The 23,363-nt window shown below is 33.6% G+C and overlaps 1 protein-coding gene across 1 annotated transcript in view; it reads right to left on the bottom strand.

Annotated features, from left to right (window-relative positions):
- RB1 (RB transcriptional corepressor 1) overlaps positions 1-23,363 on the bottom strand; it is a 127,285-nt gene that overhangs the window by 11,559 nt on the left and 92,363 nt on the right. Inside the window, exons 18-20 of the mRNA XM_039839351.1 lie at positions 7,756-7,874; positions 4,853-4,998; positions 3,680-3,825 (exon numbers count right to left, since the gene is read on the bottom strand). Coding sequence (XP_039695285.1) covers positions 3,680-3,825; positions 4,853-4,998; positions 7,756-7,874 — 411 coding nt within the window. The remainder of the gene's footprint in view (positions 1-3,679; positions 3,826-4,852; positions 4,999-7,755; positions 7,875-23,363) is intronic.

Raw genomic sequence — 23,363 nt, 5'->3', positions numbered from 1 at the left:
AAAGATAAAATATTATATGATTCCATTTATATGAAATATCTAGAATAGGCAAATCTATAGAGACAGAAAGTAGATTAGCATTGCCTGGGACTGGAGAAGGTGGGGAATGGGAGAGTGAATGCTAAAAGGTATGAGGTTTCTTTCTGGCATAATGAAACTGTTTTAAAATGGACTCTGGTGATGGTTGCACAATTCTGAATATACTAATAATCACTGGATTTATACTTTAAATGGGTAATCTGTATGGCATATAATTTATATTTCAATAAAACTGTTACCAAAAATATATTCTTATTATCTTGTTTATAGAGAAGAAAATGGAAGATATATGAGACTGTTCTATGTAAATTAATTGACTCATTTGTTCGGTAGTTCATTCATTTATTCAATAGGCACTATTTCAGATCAATTGATTCCTGTCTCCTGCTTTTTTTCACATTAAAATAAAATCTAGGTTACTATGACTCAGAAAAACCTATGATAAACAGTTCTTTCAGTGGTTTTTACAAAGATTTTTCATATCATTATTCAAGTAAAGTTACTGAAATACTAAGCTCTAAATTGTAATAATTATAGCAAAAATATAAAAGCCAACAAAGAAATACATATTAAGTCTATTAAATTGATATAGCTTCTCATTTGAACGAAATCGTTTCTAAGAAATCAGAATACAGGAATTCCGGTCAAGATGGCTGTGCTTGCCTCCTTGCACGACCATATCAAAATTATAGCTAAACTCCAGAACAACCATCAATAAGAATCACCTGAAGACTAGCTGAACAGAAGTCCTAACAGAGGTCAGCTGGAGTCCAGGTGTTCCTATTAAAGGGTGCATGTATGGACTTTCTGACAGACTCACTCACTCTGAGCTCCAGCTCTGGGACAGCAGCACAAAAGGTGCCAGGGACATACGAAGAAAAATTGAGTTGTCTGGCTTCAGAGTGAGGGCTGGATGGACAGCTTTCTTCCAGTCAGAACTGCTGGCAGAATCCACTGTTCCTTTGTTGAGCTATCCCTCATCTAACATGCAGACTTAAGCGGTACCATATCTGTCTCCATCAATCTAGCTGACACCACTGGCCCCGCCCTGGTGATTCCCTGAGATCCCCACCCTATCTAACTTTCAGACCCACCCAAGTTGCTCCCAGTGGCTTTTCCATACAAGTGGCCTGTCTTGGCTCATGCTGCAGACTTTTCTAAAATCTCTTAAAATCCCAAACAAGCAGCATCTGGCCTCTGTGGGCCCTATACCTCTGACAAAGCAGGGGTAGCATTAGTGGCAGCTGGCCTCAGTTTACAGCTTAGTCTCTCCCAAGCACCTCGAAGCCCAACAGAAGTGGCAACCATCTGCAGATCACTCTGTAGCTCATACCAAGTGGCCTTCGGCAGGGTGCAGGGCCCAGAACCAACACAGCGGGTGCCCAACTTCAGACCACGCCAGAGCACCACTCAGCTACCTCCACAAATGACACACCAAAAGAGCAGACTTGGCAGTCACCAGAACCCTGGTAAAGCAAATCCTACTCCATAGGGTCAGCCCCTGCACAACAGCTCCTCCACTGCAGTCACAGCCAGTCTTTACAACCAATCAAGCCTGAGGATCAACCCCTCCCACTGACATGCCAACAGCAGTCAAGGTTCAACTACAAGACCGCACACATACAAAGGACACACCTAGAGCACCTGGCTCAGGTAACCAGGGTGACTGTGCCACTGGGCTCCACAGGACAACTACCATATATGAGACTATTCTACCAGGGCTGGGAGACATAGTAGCTCTAACACAGAAATAAACAGGGAGGCAGCCAAAATGGGGAGACAAACAAACATGTCCCAAATGAAAGAACAGAACAAAGCTGCAGAAAAAGAACTAAACAAAATAGAGACAAGCAATCTTCCAGGTGCAGAATTCAAAACATTGCTTATAAGGATGCTCAATAATCTCAGTGAGAAATTTAACAAAGAGATAGAAAACATAAAAATGGAGATAAAAAACATAAAGAAGAACCAGTCAGAAATGAACAACGCAATAACTAAAATAAAGAATCAACAGTAGATAAGATAAAGCAGAGAACTGAATCAGCAATTTGGAGAATAAGGTAGCAGAAAACATCCAATCAGAACAGTGACAAGAAAAAAGAATCCAAAAAAATAGGGAGAGTTTAAAGGGCCTTTGGGACAAAATCAAGTGTACCAATATTTGCATCATAGGAGTACCAGAAGGAGAAAAAAGAGAGAAAGGAATTGAAAATCTATTTGAAGAAATTACAGAAAACTTCCCTAACCTGGTGAAAAAAACAGACATATAAGCCCAAGAAGCACAGAGAGTCTCAAACAAGATAAATCCAAAAAGGCTCATGCTACAACACATCATAATTAAAATGCCAAAGGTTAAAGACAGAAAGAATTTTAAAAGCAGCAAGAGAAAAACAGCTGCCTACAAGGAAGCACCCATAAGACTGTCAGTTGATTTCTCAACAGAAACGTTGCAGGCTAGAAGGGACTGGCACGAAATATTCAAAGTGATGAAAAGCAAGGATCTACAACCAAGATTACTCTACCCAGCAAGGCATCATTTAGAGTCAAAGGAGATAACAAGCTTCCCAGACAAGAAAAAGCTAAAGGGGTTCATCACCACCAAGCCAGCCTCACAAGAAATTAAAGGCACTTCTTTAAGAAGAAAAAAAAATAACAATAATATATATATATGAATAAAATAGCAATAACTATATATCAACAATTACTTTAAATATAAATGGATTAAATGCTCCAATTAAAAGACATAGCATGACTGAATGGATAAGAAAATAATACCCTACATATGCTGCCTACAAGAGACTCACTTGAGACCAAAAAACACGCACAGACTGAAAGTAGAGAAACAAAAAAAAGACATTTAATGAAAATAAAAACAACAACAAAAAAATCTGGGATAGCAATACTTATACCAGATAAAATAGACTTTAAAACAAAGGCTATAACAAGAGACAAAGAAGGACTCAATAATCCCACTTCTGGGTATTGATCCGAAGAAACCCAAAATACTACTTCGAAGGGGCATGTGAATCCCTATGTTCATTGCAGAATTATTTACAATAGCCAAGATATTGAGGCAACCTGAGTATCCATCAGTGGATGAATGGATAAAGAAGAGGTGGTATATATATACAATGGAATATTTCTTAGCCATACCAAAGAAATCTTGCCACCTGCAACATGGATGGACCTAGAGGGTATTGTACTGAGTGGAGTAAGTCAGAGAAAGACAAATGTTATATGATTCACTTATATGTGGAATCTAGAGACCAAGATGAACGAACAAATAAAACAGAAACAAGCTCATATATATAAGAGAACATTTTGATGGTTGTCAGATTGGGGGGAATGCATGAAGAGGGAGGGGATTAAGAAGTACAAATTAGTCGTTAACAAAATAGTTATGGGGATATAGAGTACAGCATGGAGAATATAGTCAGTAGTATTGTAATAACTATGTGGAATGTCAGATGGATACTGGGTTATCAGGGTGATCTCTTTGTAAGTTATGTAAACGTCTAATCAATGTTGTACACGAGAAAATAACATAGTAATGTACGTCAACTATAAATGAAAAAAAAAAGAAATCAATATACAGTTAACAAATACGTAGAAGAGAAGAGAAGATGCATTTCTTTTTTACCTGGTCCAAATGCCTGTCTCTCATGAGTTCATATTCATTTTGCAATGTGTGCTGGAAAAGGGTCCAGATGATATGTTCTAGCTCTGGGTGGTCAGACAGAAGGCGCGCACACAGAGTATTTAGTCGAAGATATGCTAGTCGGTACACTGAAGAAACAAGGGGAATCAGTAATATTTACTGTTTATTTTGAATTATCAATGGATTTTTTAAAACATTAAATTGCTATAACCATAATGCTGTTAAATAGCATTTTAACAATAACCTCACCTCCACCACTATTTTTCTTATGAATAAATGATTCCTAGTCTTAGCATAGTGTTAGGTACATTGATGGCAAAATAATATTTGCTGAATTAATTATTACAGCATGAAACTGAGGCAGAGTGCAAGGTAGAGAAAGAAAGATCATAAGATATTATGCATTCAGACAAACGAAATCGGGTTTGTTTCAGTCCATTGGTAGTCACTCATTACAGATGTTGGAAATTCTCACTATCAATATTAAAGAGGGAACAAATTTTTTAAAAAAATAATGGAATTTCCAGTGTCTGTTAATTTTACCAATACTAAAAACAAAAAACAAATAATGTATTCCTCTATAAAATACCAGTAGAGCACATTGTTAAAAAATGACAGACTTGTACTACTAAGTGGTAACATGACTGCGATATGAACTTTACTTAAAGAGTATTTAAAAATACTATTAGAATACAGATTTAGAGAAAAGGAATCCACAAAATTAAATTTTCCTCCATCTACTATAACTATAAACACCCTTGGTTTAAATGTACCTTTAAAAGATTTGCATAAGGTAATCAAAATTTTTTAGTTAACAATTTATCCCAGTGGTTTTCAAATTTCAGCATGCATCAGACTTGTCAGATTTTTTTGGCCTCATCCTAGAGTTTCTACAACTTTCTAGATGAATTGAATTCTGCTGGCTGGGGACCACCCTTTGGAACCACTGCTCTTGTAAGGGCTGTCTTACGATATACCTATAAAGCTCAGTATTATTTCTGACTTGAAAAAAATAGAAAAAAAGATTTATCACTGAGGCATAAAGATATAAAGTGGACTTGCCCAAGGACATACCTAGTAAGCAGAAGAACCATGATTTTGACCCAGTGGGCCTGGTTGCAGAGTCTATACTCTTGAAAGTAATCATCTACTAACCTTTTTTGTAAAAGAGTGAAAGGGAGGTAGATTTCAATGGCTTCTGAGTCTGGAAGGCTGAGGTTGCTTGTGCCTCTGCATGTGCAGTAGAATTAACACGTGTAGTTGACCCTTTTTTCTTTGGGGATCTTACAGGAGAAAGATACCTAGATATATTCAAAGGAAAAGTCTTCATGTGCAGTTTGCTAAAAACCTCTCTTCTCTTGCTCTCTCTCACCCTCTCTCTTTCTCTTTCACACAGACACACACACATGGCTGTATACAAGCATCCAAACACACCTTATCTATTTAATCTGTTATTCTATACCAAATTCTTTGAGCAAGCTTAATAGGAAAACTAAGCTTGTTATTATCATTTCTAACCCTACTTTAATAAGTGGATTTTCCTGGGAATCACTGCCTTATTAAAAGCTAGATAGTATATATGTTCGATTTTAAAAATTATAGCAGAATTGAGATAATAAAATTACTCCAGCTTAAAAGAACAAATCATTGGTACAAAAACAGTATTGTCGTATTTCTTTCTCTTCTTAAAAGTGCTTCATTGATAACTCAGGTTCATATATATGTAAGACTTAAGTTACACATATATATACACCCATCTAAGTTATTTAGTATAGAACTCTATTAATTAATACTTTAGAGAATATTATCAAGGCAGATTTACACTGAATACTAAATATGTCAGACATTAATCAAGGCAGAGATATCGGTAAATCTTATCTCTCAATTTCTGACATTTTTACTGCTCTATGTTGCCCTTTATTTTACGAGATAATCCAGGTCTACTTTCTAATTTTGTTATAGTAGCTGAGAAATGATTTTGAGCAGGAAGCAGGATTTGTATCTTACTATGGATGTTTCTACTACATGTGGTATATTATAACTAGTACACTAGGAAAAGGGAATCGCCATCATAATGACTTATTTCATAAGTACCAGGGTTTAGACTACTATCAACTTTGGTTTTCCTTTCAATACACTACAAAATATTGTAGACTCACTTAATTTTGGCAGAAGTTAGTCTCCTTTGAGTTCTAAATACAAATATGCAATTACCTACTGGACTTCAGTACTTGAATCTCAAAGCGGAGCTCTTGATTTCTTCTCCGTTATTCCCACCTCAATAAATAGCTCTACATTATATCCAGCTTCTTAAGTTAAAACCTAGGAGTTATTTTTAACTATTATTATTTCTCTTTTCCTAGTTCTTTAAACCCAATGAAAAACCAACTCCTATTAAATCTTCCTCTAAAATACAGCCAAGATCTTTCCATTTCCTTTTATCTCTACTAATATATCTTAGACCAAGTCACTTACATCTCTCACTTGAACTACTGAAATCAACTCCAAACTGGTCTTCGTACTTTCTTCCTTGCCCTGTTCCTTCCCTTCCTCCAACCGCACCTGCAGTTTAAATAGCAGCCAGAATGTGGCCCTTTAAAAATACAAATTATAGCAATTGTACCCCTGCTTAAAACCTTAATACGCTTCTAAAGTCCAAATTTCTACCTATGGCTTCTGGGAACCTACAATGTATAGCCCTAATTTGCCTCTCCAATCTCGTCTTGTACTATTTTCCTCTTCTTTCTGTTCCTCAGACCAGCTAAGTTTCATCTGTTCTAGGACCACTGCACTTGCTATTTGCTCTGCCTGAAATGCACATGCAGATTTTTGCCTCGCCAGCCTTCACTTGTCCTTAAGGTCTCAGGTCAAATATCATTTCACCAGAGAAAGCTCCCCTAAACATTCTATCACTCTGTTTCTCTCTTTCACATTACTTTTAATTATTTCCATTACAGAACTATTATACTCTACAATTGCCTTACGTATTAGTTTACTCATTCACTGTCTATTTCCTTCCTCCAGAAAGTAAGCTCTATGAGGAGAAGGACCTAGTCCATCTTACTCGCCTTTGTATTCCTACTGCCTGGGACACTTCCTGGGACTTAACAGGCAACTGCTTATTGAATTAAAGAAAAAGATAAGGCTTAACTTATTTAATGGTATTACCTAGCAAACAAATTTATATGTGAAGTCAGAGGCTCCACATGCTAGAAATACTTTGGGACAAGTTAGCATGGAAATGACATCTCTGGAAAATATAGTCCCTGCAATAATCGTAGAATACTGTAATGTCAATTCCTACACAGCATTAAACAAAAACAGTAACACTAGCACATTTTCATGAAAGGTAGTGTAGCTAGAAAGTTTAAGAGCATGGGCGTTGGTGTCAGGTTGCTTGGGTTTGATTTCTGCTAACTTTTGGCAAGTTACCTTATTTCTCTAATTCCTATTTATAGATAACTGAGGTTGATAGCAGTATCTACTACCTTATAGGTTGTTATGAAGATTAAAAAAAAAGAATCTGAAGTATTAGGCAACTGTTCGAAACACAGTGAACCCTCAATAAATGTTAGCTATTGCTTTCTTCTTCCATCATCATATACAATAACCAACTGTTTCACTCCTTTATCCCATCCCACTCCGTATGCCTGTCCTACACTTCACTCCAAATGCACTGATCTAAACTCCCTGAAAAATGTTTCCTACTTTTACTGGCTGCTATGCTTTGGGATTCATGTCATTTCTGCCTCTTAGAACACTTTTTTGTCTCCTTCCTCCTCTCCAGTTTCCATGTTGAAATCCTAGTCCATCTTTAAGTCCTATCTAAATTGCCATCTCTGCCATGAAAACTGCCCTCATTACATCAAACCTGAGTGATTTTGGTAGCACTTAGGCCTTTATTTGGATCATGTATCTTATATTTCTGCTTCTTGAAAGCAGGAATAATGTCTTATTCAAAATTCTACTCCCTACAGCTCTGTATAATACCTTGTATTATGCTATGCTCAAAATTGATTTGCAGGTAGAATGGATAACATAACATATATTTTACTTACATATCTGCTGCAGTATGATTATTCTGAAGAGAAAGGTTGAGAGTACAAGCAGATTCAAGGTGATCAGCTGGTCCTTCTCGGTCCTTCACTTGTTTAATAAGATCGAATAAAGGTGAATTCTATGTGAAAGAAGATGACATTAAGACAACATTGGTAAGTATGATTTTCCCATGTGCACAGCAAAATCATATTATTTGACATAAATTTAGTCACGATTGATAGCAGCAATTTAGAAGTCAGAATGAAATCTTTTTTCCACTTTAAAAATACCAATTGCCAATTTTCATACTATACACAAAATGAAGGAATAGGAAAATGTATATCTTTAAATATTTATATTAGAAAAAAAAATTAAAGTTAGGTAAAAAAGACACATAAAATACCCAGAAAAGATAGAAGGAAATAATAAAAATATGAAGAGAATTTAATGAAACTGGAAAAAAAGACAAAATATAATTTGATCAATGAAGCTAATAATTGGTTTTTTGAAATAACTAGTAAAATTAAATAAACCTCCAGTCAGATTGAGAAAAAGAGACGGATAAACAGTATTAGGAACAAAAATTGGGATCATCATCACAAGATTACAAAGATAATAGGCAACTATTGTGAATAATTTTATGTCAATAAATTGGGAAATTTATACTAAGTGGAAAATTCCACAAAAATATAAATTAACAAAACTCAGTAAAAGAGAAATAACCTCAATAGGCCTACAAATTATTAAAGAATTTAAATCAGCAATTATAATCTTCCCACAAAGGAAAACACCAAGCACCTTTGGTTTTACCAGTGATCTCTACCATACATTTAAGGAACAGATAATTCCACTTTTACTCAAACTCTTCCGAGAATGAAAAAAGGAGAAACAATCTCCATCTCATTTCATGAAGCTAGTACACTGATACTAAAACCTGTCAAGGACATTACAGAAAGGTATGTTCATGATCTCACTCATGAACAGAAATATAAAAATCCTAAGCGAGAAATATTCACAACCCAAATCAGCAGTGTTAAAAAGAGAATATATCATTACCAAGTTTATTCAGGTTGATTCAACATTAGAAAATCTATAATGCAATTCACCTCACTAATAAATCTAAGATGAAAAGTCTTATGAAAATCAATGCAAAAAAGTTTCCATCTTAAAAGCCATCTGTAATTAAAAATAAAAGGAGAAAGAAAATTCTTGGTAAACCAGGAACAGAAGGGTATTATCAAATTTGATAAATGACATATACAAACAAAAAAACCTCTATGTAAACATCATAAACAGTATTAGGAACAAAAAACAGTAAATATTAAAAGAATTACTAAATATTAAAAGAATTCCCCTTAAAAACTCAGGGACCAGAGGTAAATGCCCACTATCATGCTTTCTATACATTCTACTTGAGGTTCCAGACAGCTCAGTAAGACATGGAAAAGAGATAAAAGATCAAAGGATTGGAAAAAAAGAAACAACAAAAAGGCCATTATTCTTAGATGATTTGATTGAAAATAAAACTCAAAAGGATCTACAGAGAAATTATTAGAATAACTGAGATTAGCAAGGTTACTGTTATGAAATCAATATGAAAATTATATTTCTATATACCAAGCAAAACACAAATGAAAGAACAGCAGTAAGAACCATTAAAACATTAATTCAAAAACTAATTTTCTGGAGGTGACTATTTGCAAGTCCATAAAAAGGGGGAGGGGACTTACGTATTCTACTCTTTAAAAGTGCTCGAACTAAGGGCAAGAAAATAGATTGCCAAGATGCTGGGTTTATATCAAAAGCTGGGAAGTGGTGCATCAGAAGTAAAAATATAAAGCACTATAGAATATAAATAGATTTTGTGAAAATATGAAGAATGTCCTGTTTAACAAAAAATGTTGGAATAATTAGCTAGAAATTTGAATAACAGATTATACCTTCATACTATACAGAAAATTAATTACATTAAAAAACAAAATTGAAAAAGTGTTAGAAGTAAATACAAGATGATAATTTTATAACTTTTTGATAAGGAAAGATTTTGTAGGATTGGCCCAAACCTAGAAATCATTAAGAAAAAGATGAACCAATTTGACTACTTAGAAATTAAAAATTCCTGTATGACTAAAACCACAATAAACTAAGTTAAACTAAATCTTTAAAAAATAAACAACACTGGTTTATTCTACAATCTCCATAATGTAATTTCTGTTGTCGAGTCATTCTTTTCTGTACTCATTAAGGGCACTATGAAATACAATCTAAGTAACTGCTTTCACCTGAGCAAAGTAATGCTAACACTACCAGCTAGTGAATGTATATCTACTCGTTTTGTTTTCCAGCCATTGACAAATTGAATACCTTTATTTAATTGAAAAAGTATAGGTGTGAATCCACATATATTCAAAAGGAGTGGACTAATCCCATTTTTCTCCCAAACAAAGACATTTTAGGAGACCCTGAGACCAATGAAGATATGCAAGTAGGCAATTTACTTTCTCTTCAGGTACGGTTTAACTGACAGATACTTTACCTGGTTGTGCTTCAGTTAACACAATGACTGTATGAACTTGGACAAGTTGCTTAACCTTGTTATAACTCACCTTTCTCAACTGTAAAGTAGAGATACTAATGACAATAATAGTAACCTAAATCATAGTATATTGTGATAATTAAGTGAGTTAATACATGCTAAGCATTTAGAACAGCGCCTGGCATAAAGTAACTGCTATGTTAATTATTTGATATTATTATGGTTGTTATTCTTACTTATACATATATATTCCTTTATACAAAGGACAGTGTATTTGTTCAAATGTACGAATGCATGTATGCCTAGTTATACATCTACCCATCCACCCAATATTTGTTTATGTCTATTGTGTAACAGGCCCTATGCTAAGAAACAGGAACATAAAGACAAATAATCCTCTGGTTGTCAGATACTAACAGACCTGAAGGATCACTTCAGAAGTATCTGTTCTCTTCCACCTTACTCGACATGTTCATTTAATGTCTATGTGTAAAATAAACTTTCATCATCTTCTACCACTGAAAAAAGTCCTGTTCCTCCCTAGTTTTTTCCATATCTTATCGCTCCTTATGTCCAGTTGCCCAAAGCAAACAGGAGTCATCTTTAATTATTCTTTTCCTCATGTTCCACTATCCAATTCGGGAAGGTCATGTTGGCCCTAAGTTCAAAATAGACCCAAGTTGAACTTCTTTTCACCATTTCTAACACTAGTAGAGTCTAAGCCATTATTATTTTTTGTCTGTACTACCACAAAAGCAGCCTATCGATTGGTTTTCATACTTCTCCTCCTGCTGCCTCTGAGCTCTCCTCAACAGAGCTAATAAGCTACTTCCCCACACACTCTTCCTACTCAAAACCCTCCAATGTCCTCCAATGTCTTAAATGGTGAGAGGAGGCTGTGCTTTGAGAGGAGTAGAGGTCAGAGGTCTCCCAAAAGATAAAAGAGCATGTGCTAAGAAACTGGTGTTCTTTCAGGAAAAAGATGCTGCTGTTACTAAAGTTGTGGTGCACTAGAAAAAGGTAGAAAGATACCTGATTATGCTGAATCTTAAAGATCATGCTAAAAAGTTTGAATAGTCTAACAGAAATGGGACAATATAAATTATGGAGTACAAAATTTTCTTGTCATAAATCACTAATATAGAGATTGCTAGTTTGATTGTTTCTTACTCTCTATTATATTCCTAACACAGAATTGGGGTCCCAAAGATATTTGCTAAATAAGTAAATGACTTGCTATATTGCTTTGAGAAATGTATTCCAAGTGACAGAGCTCACCATATCCATATTGCCTTAACTCTGTTACAAGTAATACAATTTTCTATCAATTTCCAACTTCCTGGATCCCATATGTGTGAAGAATATGCCAGGCAGGTGTGATATCAGGTCCAATGACAGCAAACAACTTTAGAACTGTCTGCATATAACTCAGGAATTAATTCTATTAATCTGTGAAATTCAGAAAAGAAAACTCTACTATATAACTTAAGTTTTTAACTACACAGTAGGCAAAACTGAAAATATAAAATTACCAATATACTCTGGGTTATTTTTATTTCAGCAGTCGTATGTCATCAACGAAAATGTCTGAGCCTATAGTCTAGCAAGACAAAAATGTCTGTAAATGGTATAAACCAGGGTCAAGACTAAGGTAAAGTATTCAAAATTTAAGGAGGCATTTACTCTTTTTCGTATGACGTTGGTATGAAATTTACCCTTTGGGCACTGAACGCTAAGTTAATAATGAAAGTTAGTTAATTTAAGATACCCTTGGCAAAATGGAATAATGTGTCTATTAGTTTCATGGTTAACTTAGACAAGATTTAAAGCACTTGCAGTTGCCAAAGGTTTTTTCAAATGTATTATCTCATTTAATCTTCAAAATAAACCTGTGACTTAAATATTATCACTATGCATTTTATGGATCAGAAAATTTAGCTGTTTTAATAAATTATGTTTGAATATTATATTATACACTAAAAATACTTTGAGAGTGAGATAATATTCGAGGTTTCTAAATATAAAAACCAACTCTTCTAAGCTATTTTTAAAAAATAAAATAAAATAAAAAAAAACAGAATAGCTTCCTAGAACTAGTTAAGTATTAGAATAGCTATGACTTTTTATTGCAAATATTTTATTAATTTAACTTTTTTCCATCTTTCTCAAAAGAATTTACTGAAAAAGAAATAAACATGTTATTAGTAAAACTAGCTATCATATAGCAAATGGTTATAATATGTGTACATTTAGTTTTCACAAAAACTCTTATGATGTAGTATATTGTCTCCACTTAACAAATGGGGAAAATGAAGCTAACAGGTGGCAAAACAGGGATTTAAACTTATGCAGTCAGGGCCTACAGTCTGAGCACTTACCCACTGTAACTATACTGTAATTTTAATTAATTTCTTAGTAACATAAGCAGCAACAATTAAACAAGTAAATAAATTAATTTTACCAAGGCTAATCATGGTATTACACACTATTTAATAGAGCCGAATGTTCGTAATAATCATTCTTCTAGCAGGAAAAACAACACAAAGCCATAATTATTTAATCCTAGATGACTATCTCCAACTTCTGCAATATTTAACATAATTTACCAAATAATGAAAGCTTATGTAAAATATTATTTTTCTCTTCCAGAGTAAAAAACTCTGGTAAAATAAAACATCTGGTGAAATATATAATTACCATATTATATGTTAAATATGTAATTTATATTAATATATTATTAATTACAAACAATTATATATTGGTATATTTTATAAGTTATAATTAAGTGTATTTATAAATTAGTTACAAATTATAATTATCAATTCTATTAATAATTATTGATATATTTAAATAAATACAAAATATAACAATGAACTATGATTCTGACAATTTATATAACCAGACTGAACAATGTTGAGTTTGCAATACTGCTGTGAAAAACAAACAAGTTAAACTTTAGAAATTAAGCAAAACAAGTCTCAAATTCTAAGTAGATTTTCATTAAGTGATCATTTTAAAGCAATTTTTAAAAATCTCTCAAAACTGTAATCCTTTTGTTAAATTATAAACTAAAAGCAAATATTTTTAAAAACTTGAAAATATTATGTGATATTGGATATTTAAGTATTTTTTTAAAATGTAACTCATACAATAAATGTGTATGTGTTGCATCTTCTGCTTATTTTAAAATATCATCTAAAGGAAGGAATTCCTAAGTCAAAATTAGCCAAGATTTCTAAAACTGGGTCAGGGTTTACTTGAGGATGTTTGACATATTTGCTCTGGGTAGGCAGCTCCACGGAAGATGACAAAATTCATACAATTAAAGATAGCCACTTTTCTAAATGAGGTATTACAGGAGTCAAAACTCCATCCTCCTAAGCACTACCCTCAATGGCCACAGGGAGTATATCCAAGGAGGCCTTCTTCCTTTCTAAGAGTCACGATAAAACCTTGTTGAAGAGTCATTATTTGTAAAGTTTACCCTAGTACTGTGGGAAAGTTACTGTTCCTAATCCAAAGAAAAGATCTTACTTTAACCAAAAAGATGAGACAAGAATATCTGTAACAAATATTTGCAAAATGAAAATTCATTTAACAGGAGGAATACTAAAAGGGAACGAATATAGTATGAGAAACAGACATTAAAAGAGGAACAGAATGTGGAAGTTCATGAAAGGAAGCTAGGATATCTGAATACAACTAAAGTTCAAGGATATCTTGCCAAATTCTGAAGGAAGATAGGTTATGACTGAACAGAAAAGCACAAGAAAGATAGATTGGAATTCAAACGTGAGAATACACGCTTGGCCCTGCTGAAATGAGGAATCATCAAATTGTCTATTAATATTGCTGATGACTAGGATTTATAAAGAAGTAAAAAATAAAAACAAAACATATCCTGTGATTAAATGATCACAAAGTCTTTTTCCTCAATCAACTCCTGCCTCTTAACCAGGGCCTCTATACCAGATAATCAAAAACACCAGATTTCTGCCTATGAGAATCTAACTAGTACCATTTACCCATGATATATTGTCCCATGACAGCAAATTTTTTGGCAGGTTTAACATAGTCATAGTGCCAAAGTTTTGTGTCAAAATTGTTTAATTGACCATTGTATAATTTTCAAGAAAGTAAAACTTAGAAACTGAAGCCAACATTATTAAAAGATTTCACTGGTTTGGGGCTTTGTTGTTTCTACTTTTAAGTGGACCTACTCTGAGTTTCCAGAATTTCATAATCCTTAAATTCTGAAACTGATGAGATCTGAGTCAGTAGGAGTAGGCTTATTAGCTGTGCCTAGGGTCCTAGCAATCAGTTTTTGCTGATATGTTCATTACTATTTCTATACCTGCTTTGGTTTTGAAAAGCCCTTGGCCATTCTTGCCCTGGAGTCTTAAAATCAAGGTTGATCAGCTATAGATACAATAGTGACTTGATATATAAAGATAAAAGAAGGTTCTTCTGGCACAATTTAGTTTTAGCACATCAGTATAGCCATGAAAAGTTGATTTTTGTACTTAATTTCAATGAAAAAAAATCTACAAATTAACTATGAAATTAAAAAAAATTGACTATTAAAATATTATACTAAAAGTTGTGCAAACAAGCATTGTTAGTGTGGTATGTCTTCAAGTGCTGAAGTAGTTCAGAAACTCTAATGATTAATTTCTATCCTAGACTGTCAATGGTATAGGTCATGCCTAGAATGCCTGCAGGATTCTTTTCTTCTCTACTTTTTAATAAGTAAAATTTGAATATTACAAGATGGGGCATTCCTTTCTTACAAATAAAAAAGAGAGTTTATACTAAGTTTACAATTGCTTTCTCTGGTAATTATCTGTTGAACTTTCTTTTTAAGCTTCTTTAATTTTTAAAATAAATACAGCAAATTTTTTGAAAATAAAAATTAAGCAAGTCTGAAAAATGCTTCTTTTTTCCCCTTACAAAGAAATCTATACTCATGAGCGCAATTACAGTTTTAAATGATAGTTGCTAGTTAAAACAAATCACAGAATTTCTATTGAACCTGGCCTTCAATCATGAATTCTTTGATGAAGTGGAAGAATTCCTTAACCCAGTCTTTATATATAAAGCCAAAATACTAAATTTTAACCAAAAAATTAAACGTTGGGTCATGTTCCCACTACTATATATTAGTCTATATGAATAAGAAATATTTTTAAAAAGTTAAAAAGAAATATGTATTAGCTATTGGTCCATAAGTAAAAATTTAACAGGGCTCAACATAGGCAAAATTGTACATAGTAGAAAGATGTCTTCCTCATCTCCACCTTCTCTCCTCTTTGCCTAACACAACCTAGCTCAAGTTGTCTCCCAAATTCTAACTACTTCTATTCTGGGACTCCAAGAAAAAAGTTAGTGTTTTCTAGAACATCTGACTTTAGTTTTCAAGTGTATTTTGTAAGCTTCATTCCTACTTTCTAATATAGCTTATAATTTAGCATATATCAGAGTCCCCAAAGAAGCTTTATTAAATACACATGCCAGGTTTCTCCTCAACCTCTAAGATTCTTATATGCCCAGAAAATGAGAATATTTACATTTTAGAAAAGCTCAGCAGAATCTAATGCAGTCCTACCATTCTTTAGCTCCCTCCCACCTTATTCCCTCTCTCATATATATACACAGATATCTCTTCCACCAGTCATCACCTTAAGAATGACTAATGTATTTTTCTAATTCTAATACAAACTTCTAAAAAAGGGCTCACTATTCTTTCTCAAATAACAATACTGTAACAACTGTATTTCTTGTCTCCTTAGGTTTCAAAAGGCATCCTCTCTCTAAATTCTATTTTTTAGAATACTAATAACCTAGGCAAAGATGAAGTCAGTCAGTTGTAAAAAGAACAGCTTCTTCTGTGAAACTCAGAAGTACCCTAAATTGTAATATATTTGTCAGAAGACTTTTGGCTCCCATTTTCCCAGCATTTGTGGAAAATTGATAAATTGATGATAGTGTAAAAAGACAGAATATTGGAAACATTTCATTAACTTTAGTTTATGAGAACTAATTTTTAGATTAACCTCACATCAGACCCACAACAAAAACTGGGTGTGAATCAGCAAGGGTACTGCACTATAAAGAATAACAATTGTGATCTTTCCATCATGTCTAATCTTGATAACTATAATTAATGATTCAAAATCAGTACCACATACTTCATAATCCTATTTCCTTTACTACAAAAATTGTCTTCATAATTCTTCCAATAACAGTATTAGTTAATGCTTATTGAGTGTCTACTATATAACAGGTTCTATGCTAAATATTTTACATACATTATTTTCATTTAATCTTCATAATAAGTCTATAATAGAGATACTATTATCCCCATTTTACAGATAAAGAACGTGAAGCACAGAAGTTAATAAATTGCCCCATGTGATAATAAATGGTAGAGCATGGATTCAAACCCAAGTCTACTTATTTATAGAACATGTGATATTAGATATTACATTACAATGTAGGTCATGTTCATTTGTTCATTTTCTCTTTCAATCTTTTTGCCTATTGTCATGTTTTTAACCAAGTTTGCATGTTGCTGTATTATCCTACAATTAGCCCCACCCTCCACAATTCCATCGATTATTTATTCACTTATCCATTCAACAAGTACTCGCACTCTGTGACAGGCGCTAGAGACGCTAAGACTATAAAATTAATTAAAGATAGTATCTGCTCACCTAGAGTAGTTGTGAGACTTCAATAAAATAATCTACACAAAGGTTTTGGTACAGTGTATAGCACATACGATCATTCAGTAATTCTAACCTCAAAGAGTTTATTAATAACATTTATTGAATGCCAAGCATAGCACCACGTACTTTATATTTCATTCTCATAACAAACTCTATGAAGAAAGTATTATGTTTTAAATGTCATTTTACAAGTGAAGAAAGATAGGCTAAGTACACTGCTCAAAGTCACATTAGTAAGTGGTAGATCCAGGACTTGGCCTCAAGCTTTTTGACTCTAGAGCCCTTGTTCTTTAATCCTTATGTTCTAATTTCTAATCTAATGAAGGAAATAATTAAAAAGTATTTTTTCACAGTACAGAGTGATAAGTTGCATAGGTTGCCACAGAAATCAAGAGAGGGACACCTAATTCAAATTAGAGAAAACTTATAAGAGGTTATTCCTGAGTTGAGTCCTAAAGAAAGAAGTTATTTGAAGTGAAATAAGCTAGAGAAATTTCATATAGCTCACTTGAAATCCTCACAGGACTATTTTAACAATTAGAGATAAGTAGAAGTGATCAGAACTACCTCCAGGACATAAACCCTTAAGAAAGAAATAATTAGTTACATAAAGCTAAAACACAGATTGCATAGCAAGGATATAGCGACAGATAAACTCAATGAAGGATTTTAAGCAGGTGAATAACAGAGTCCAGAAAGGACTTTCAAGAGTTCGTAAAACCCCGGTGCCTCCCGTATAATGGACACGCAATAACTAGTTTTAGAATGTTATATGACAAAGCCATGTCATGGGCTAAATTAAATGCAGCAAAGTAAAAAGAAGAAAACTGATGATATAACCTGCCCTCTAACAGACACTAAATATCAACTGTGGCAGCTGGCCTCCAAGATAACCCCAATAATCCCTGCCACTGGGCATTTACACCCTCCCATCTGGAATCAGGGTTAGTTGGTATGGTTAATGGCATACAGCAGAAATGATGGCATGTCACTTCTGAGATTAGTTTATAAAAAACTTGCAGTTTTCATTGTAGGCATTTTCTCTCTCTAGGATCTCCTATACTGGGGGAAAGCAGCTGCCATGAAGGGAACAGTCTGTGGAGAAATTCACATGGCAAATGAATGAAGACCCTGGCCAATGAAGCCAGCTAAGAAGTGAGGGCCTCCAACTTCCATGTGAGTGAACCTGGAAGCAGATGCTCCACTTCCAGTAAAGCGTTAAACTGACTGCAGCCTTAGCTGACGACTTAAGAGTCTCTCCTGAGAGATCCAGAGCCAAAACCATACAGCCACACCACTCCCAGATTCCCTGCAGAAATTGTGAGAGATAATGTCAGTTGTTTTAAGCTGCTAAGTTCTGGAGTAATTTCTTACAAAGAAATAGATAATTAATACAGCAACTGATTTTTTTTTAATTGTAAAGGAAAGAGTTAATGGAATATTTGACTTTTTTTTTTTTTAAACAGCAGAAAAGGAAAGCTTTATTAGAAGGGAAAGTATACTTCCAGACGTGGAAATGGGCCTGAGCAAGAGAAGTATGGCTCAAAAGGCCGGAATATTTAACTTTTGAAAAATTTTTAATTTATATCTGTAGTATTATTTCCATTCAGGACTCAAAGAGCAATTTTCTCTTGGACTCAGGCAAGCTGTCACATGTCATTACAGATCTACTTAACTGTTAGCATAATCACTCTTTGGACAATACTTCACTCTGTTTTGCCACCTAATCTTGTGAAGGAAAGCAGAGTCTGTCAGCAAGGTTAGTATAAATCCCACTGAATAAGTAATATAGATGGAAAGAGCAGAAGCTATAAGTTTATGCCAAACCTTTCATAATTAACAAACATTTCTAAAGTAAGCATGAACTTCTCCAGAGAGTAATGGACATAAAGGCTATTAAGTTGAGGTGTTCCTAAAAGAGATTCTGAATATCCAAGTAAGTACAAGGTCTCCAGTGCTAGTAGAACTATTAACAATAGGGGAAATGGAAAACAGGAGTTGCTATTGTTTTCTAGGTATTTTAAGAAATATTCTTGGACCTACATTACAGGAAATGTTTTTGTACTATACTAAGCCAAATCATTGTAAGACCATTTTGCCTTGCAAAAGGAAACTAAAACAGAAAATGTGGGGTGGACCTTGACCTTTCTGACAGTTTTTTCCCATTAACTTCACTACTTCTTTAATACTGATAGCCCACAAGATCCTCTTGCTAATATATGCTTATTGAGCCACTATTATGGCTTCAATTATATCTGTATTACTCCTAAATCTATCTGACTATAACTACTCTTTCAAGTTCCAGATCCATCATTTCCAACTAGATACCTCAGATATCCATATGTATATGTGGCAAACATCTCAAATATTAACTTATTCAAACATTAATTTATGACCTTCATCACCAATAGTTATGACTCTTTCAGTATCATACTCTTTGGTTAGTTGTGTTATCAACTACCTAATCACCCACAATACAAATCTTAGAATTATCCTCAGTTCCATCTAGGCACCTAATCTTCTGATTCATGCTTTTATTTTTAACATATGTATGTCTTTATGCTTAAAACTGGTTTCTCATAGATAGCACAGAGTTGAATTTTGCTTTTTTCCCCCAGTCTGGCAATCTCTGCTTTTTAACTGGGGTGCTTACACCACTTACATTTAATGCAATTATTAATATGGTTAGTTTAAATCGTACATCTATTTGTCCCACTATTCTTTGTTCCCTTTTTAACAAAGTGCAAAAGCAAATTTATGGGAAAAGGATAGGCTTTACAGAAATGGTGCTGACCAACTGAATATCCATAAGGCAAAAACAAAAACAAAACCCTTGACCTAAATCTCAAACCTTGGACAAAAATAAATTGAAAATGGATCACGGACTTAAATATAAAAAGTGAAGCTATAAAACTTAAAAAAAAAAAAAGTATAGTGGAAAGTCTTCAGGATCTAGAGTTCTTAGGCATGACACCAAAAGCATGACCCATAAAAGGAAAAATTGATAAACTGGATTTCATTAAAATTAAAAACTTTTGCTATGAGAAAGACCAAGTGAAGAGGATGAAAAAAGAATCTACTAGGAGAAATTACTTGCAAACCATGTACTCAACAAGATTAGTATCTAGAATATATAAAGAACTCTCAAAACTCAGTGGTAAAAAAAACAATCCAATTAGATATTCTTCAGTATGTGTATGGTTAAAGAAACTGTACTATATTCATACTGTGAAATACTGGTCATCAATAAAAAGGTATGAACCACAGATATATGCAATCTTAAATGAATCTCTAGAGTATTAGATTGAGAAAAAAAAAGGGTAATCCTAAAGATAATCCGATTTGATTCCATTTATATAATATTTTAAAATAAGAAAATTTTAGAGATAGAGGGCAGATTAACAGTGACTTTAATAGAGCTTAGAGATAGGCACAGGGGGCTGGAAGATGTGGGAGTAGTTCCTTGCATGACAGAATTGTTCAGTATCTTGACTGTGGTGGTAGATAAATAAACCTACACACTGTCCTCAGGTCAGGCTGTCAGGTGTCTCTTAGCTGGAGGGGGTATGATGGAATTTCTTTACTGGTGCCCCTCTACATCCCTGCTGTGTCTGGGCAGGAAGGGGAGTCTCAGGCCAGGCTGCCTATTGTGGCGGGGTTGCTTCTGCTGGTTCCATTTACTGCTCCAGCCTTCCTGGTTGAGGAGTCTTGAGCTTATGGGATAATAACACCTGAAGCAAATAATTAACGCTATTTCCAGACAATGTTGGCAGAGCAATAGTGAATAATCTGTAAAATAAATAAGTACATAAACAAATCTCCCTTTTTATTATTGAGACTGAATCCCAAATCAGATTTACTGAAGTAAATTCTAAACCTTTAAAGTTTCAATTTATAATATGATCAAATGCAAAGTTATTATTGAGAGATTATTTCTGCTAATTATCAATATTTTCATGGAATGTTTAAATAAATATTAAGGTAAAAGAGACAAAAGTTTTAAGACATGCTCTTCCTCAAGAAGAAATTAATGCGAAGACGATGAATGGAACACATCTGAATAAGCCAAATTATCCATTTCTCTAGTTCGGCTGAAAAATTTCCAAATGATGTTATTGTTTTATCATGTAGATTGTAGAGCATATCTACTAAAAGGAAAAACTGCATTTTCATTAACAGTTGAAATAGTTTACCAAATAAGAATTATGCTCTTGTCATAAGATTTGATAGTGTTCCTGACTAGTAATTTTAAATGGTTTAGTTTAAATAAATCTGTCCTCTGTATCATACTTATTCAAGGCTCATTTAGTGGTAGAACTCTCTGAGCAAAATGTTTGCCCGGTTCATCTCCAGGCAAACATTTGAGGAAGCCCTTGAAAAAGCCTTCTCTATATTACAAAGGAAGGCAATAGAACCTCGGCTCTCTCTTTCAGACACTATACATCCTGGATAAGAATTTTATTGCTTCTGAACAAAGATTGTTTATAAATTTACAGAGTAAGCAATAGATATAAAATGACTTTAAATGTTTTAAAACATCAAAGTACATTTTTCTATTTTCTAATTAGCCTGTGTGCTTTTCTAAAGAGAAAGACACATGTGCATTTTTTTTTAAATAAAGTCTAAAAAGTTAAATTTATTCCTAAAAGGTTACATCTTAGATATGTCATAATAGAAGGTACTGAGGTTTCAGTGGTTTACATGTATATTCATGTCAAAAATTAACTTTATTTTTCATATTTTTAGAATAGATGGTAACTAAAATCACTTTGAGAAATTTATGGCAAGACAGTTTAAATGATATAGTAGAAAGTGTTCTTACTTAATATATAAAAAGAAAAATCAGTGTATCCTTCCAAACCTTAAGATATTATTCTCTGATTTCAACTATGTAAGAATAATAGCAAAGACTTAAATTAAAACTAGAACCTAAGTGTTAACTGATAGGTGAATAAAGAAAATGTGGTACACACAAACGCACACATATTATTCAGCTATAAAAAAGGAGACTGTGGTATTGGCAACAACATGGATGGACCATGCAGGCATTATGCTAAGTGAAATAAGCCAAACAGTGAAAGACAAACACAGTGTGATCCCACTTTTATGTGGAATAAAAACAAACAAAAGAACTTGAGCTCACAAATACAGAGAACAAATTGGTAGTTGCCAGAGGCAAGGAGTAGGGAGTAGGCAAAATGAGTGAATAGAGTCAAAAGATGCAAACTACCAGTTATAAGTCCTGGGTATGTAATATACTGTATGGTGACTATAGTTAATAATACTGTACTGTGTATTTTAAAGTTGCTAAAAGTATAAATCTTAAAAGTTCTCATTATAAGAAAAAAAATATTGTAACTATGTATGGTAGTGGATATTAACTGGACTTACTGTGGTTATCATGTAGCAATATTTTCAATTATTGAATTATTACGATATATACCTAAAACTAATATAAATTGTATCTGAATAAAAACATATATTTAAAAAACCTGGAAAACTACGAACAGCTTATTTATTAGTTACATTATCTTTTTTCCTTTCAATATTTTTCTATTTCTCTTCTTGTTCTTTAAGAATCTTAATAATATCTTTCTTATATTATAAATAAAAAAGTTTATTCCTAGGAAAAAATTTAAAACCCAAAATCTCATAGAATGATGTCCTATGTGCTTAGAAAGTTAGTGGAGTTGTTCAGAGAAAAGTGAAGTCATAGTTCCCGGTACCAGCAGAGCTGGGAAATGGTCATATGTCAGAACATGAAAGTAAGGCCAAAAGCTGACTCTGAAGGACACAGTGGCAAGATCCACAATTAGATTACTATGTTACCATGGAGAAAAGACAGGTGGGACATAAGTACCTTAAAGATCCTAGGTGGTTATTCGAGCACATGTAGGATAGATAATTAACAGAAGTCAAGGAAGTCAGTTGATATAGATGGACAGATGTCACTGCTATCAGGGAAACGGAACTCAGGAGAAGAACATTCAGTCCTCTGAGGTGATAGGGTGCTAGTCAAAGTGTCAAGGAGTAAAAGACAAACCTAATAACTGCACAGGGAGCTAGAAGTCATGGTAGAATCTGACCTGAAATGGAACTACTAACCTGGGGCTCCCTGTAAATGAAAGGTACTCTACTAGAGGTATTTAGATTGAAGAACAGTCAAATAGCCAAAGAGAAAAGAAAACGACATTCTCAGTTTATGAGGTATCACTGGCAAAACAAAAATCAAAAGTAGACTGGGAGAATTTTATCACGCAGAAACATTATTTAGAAATTTCCAATTGCCATGAAAATCTTGGGGACATGAACCTGGTGAGTTATGGAAAATAAGCTTGGAAATACAGATTGGGGAGGGCCTTTT

This window comes from Pteropus medius, unplaced genomic scaffold (genome assembly GCF_902729225.1).
Source record: "Pteropus medius unplaced genomic scaffold, Ma_sr-lr_union100, whole genome shotgun sequence".
NCBI classification, from domain to species: Eukaryota; Metazoa; Chordata; class Mammalia; order Chiroptera; family Pteropodidae; genus Pteropus; species Pteropus medius.
Note: the sequence above shows the minus strand (reverse complement) of the source record. Positions and strands in the feature narration are given on the sequence as shown.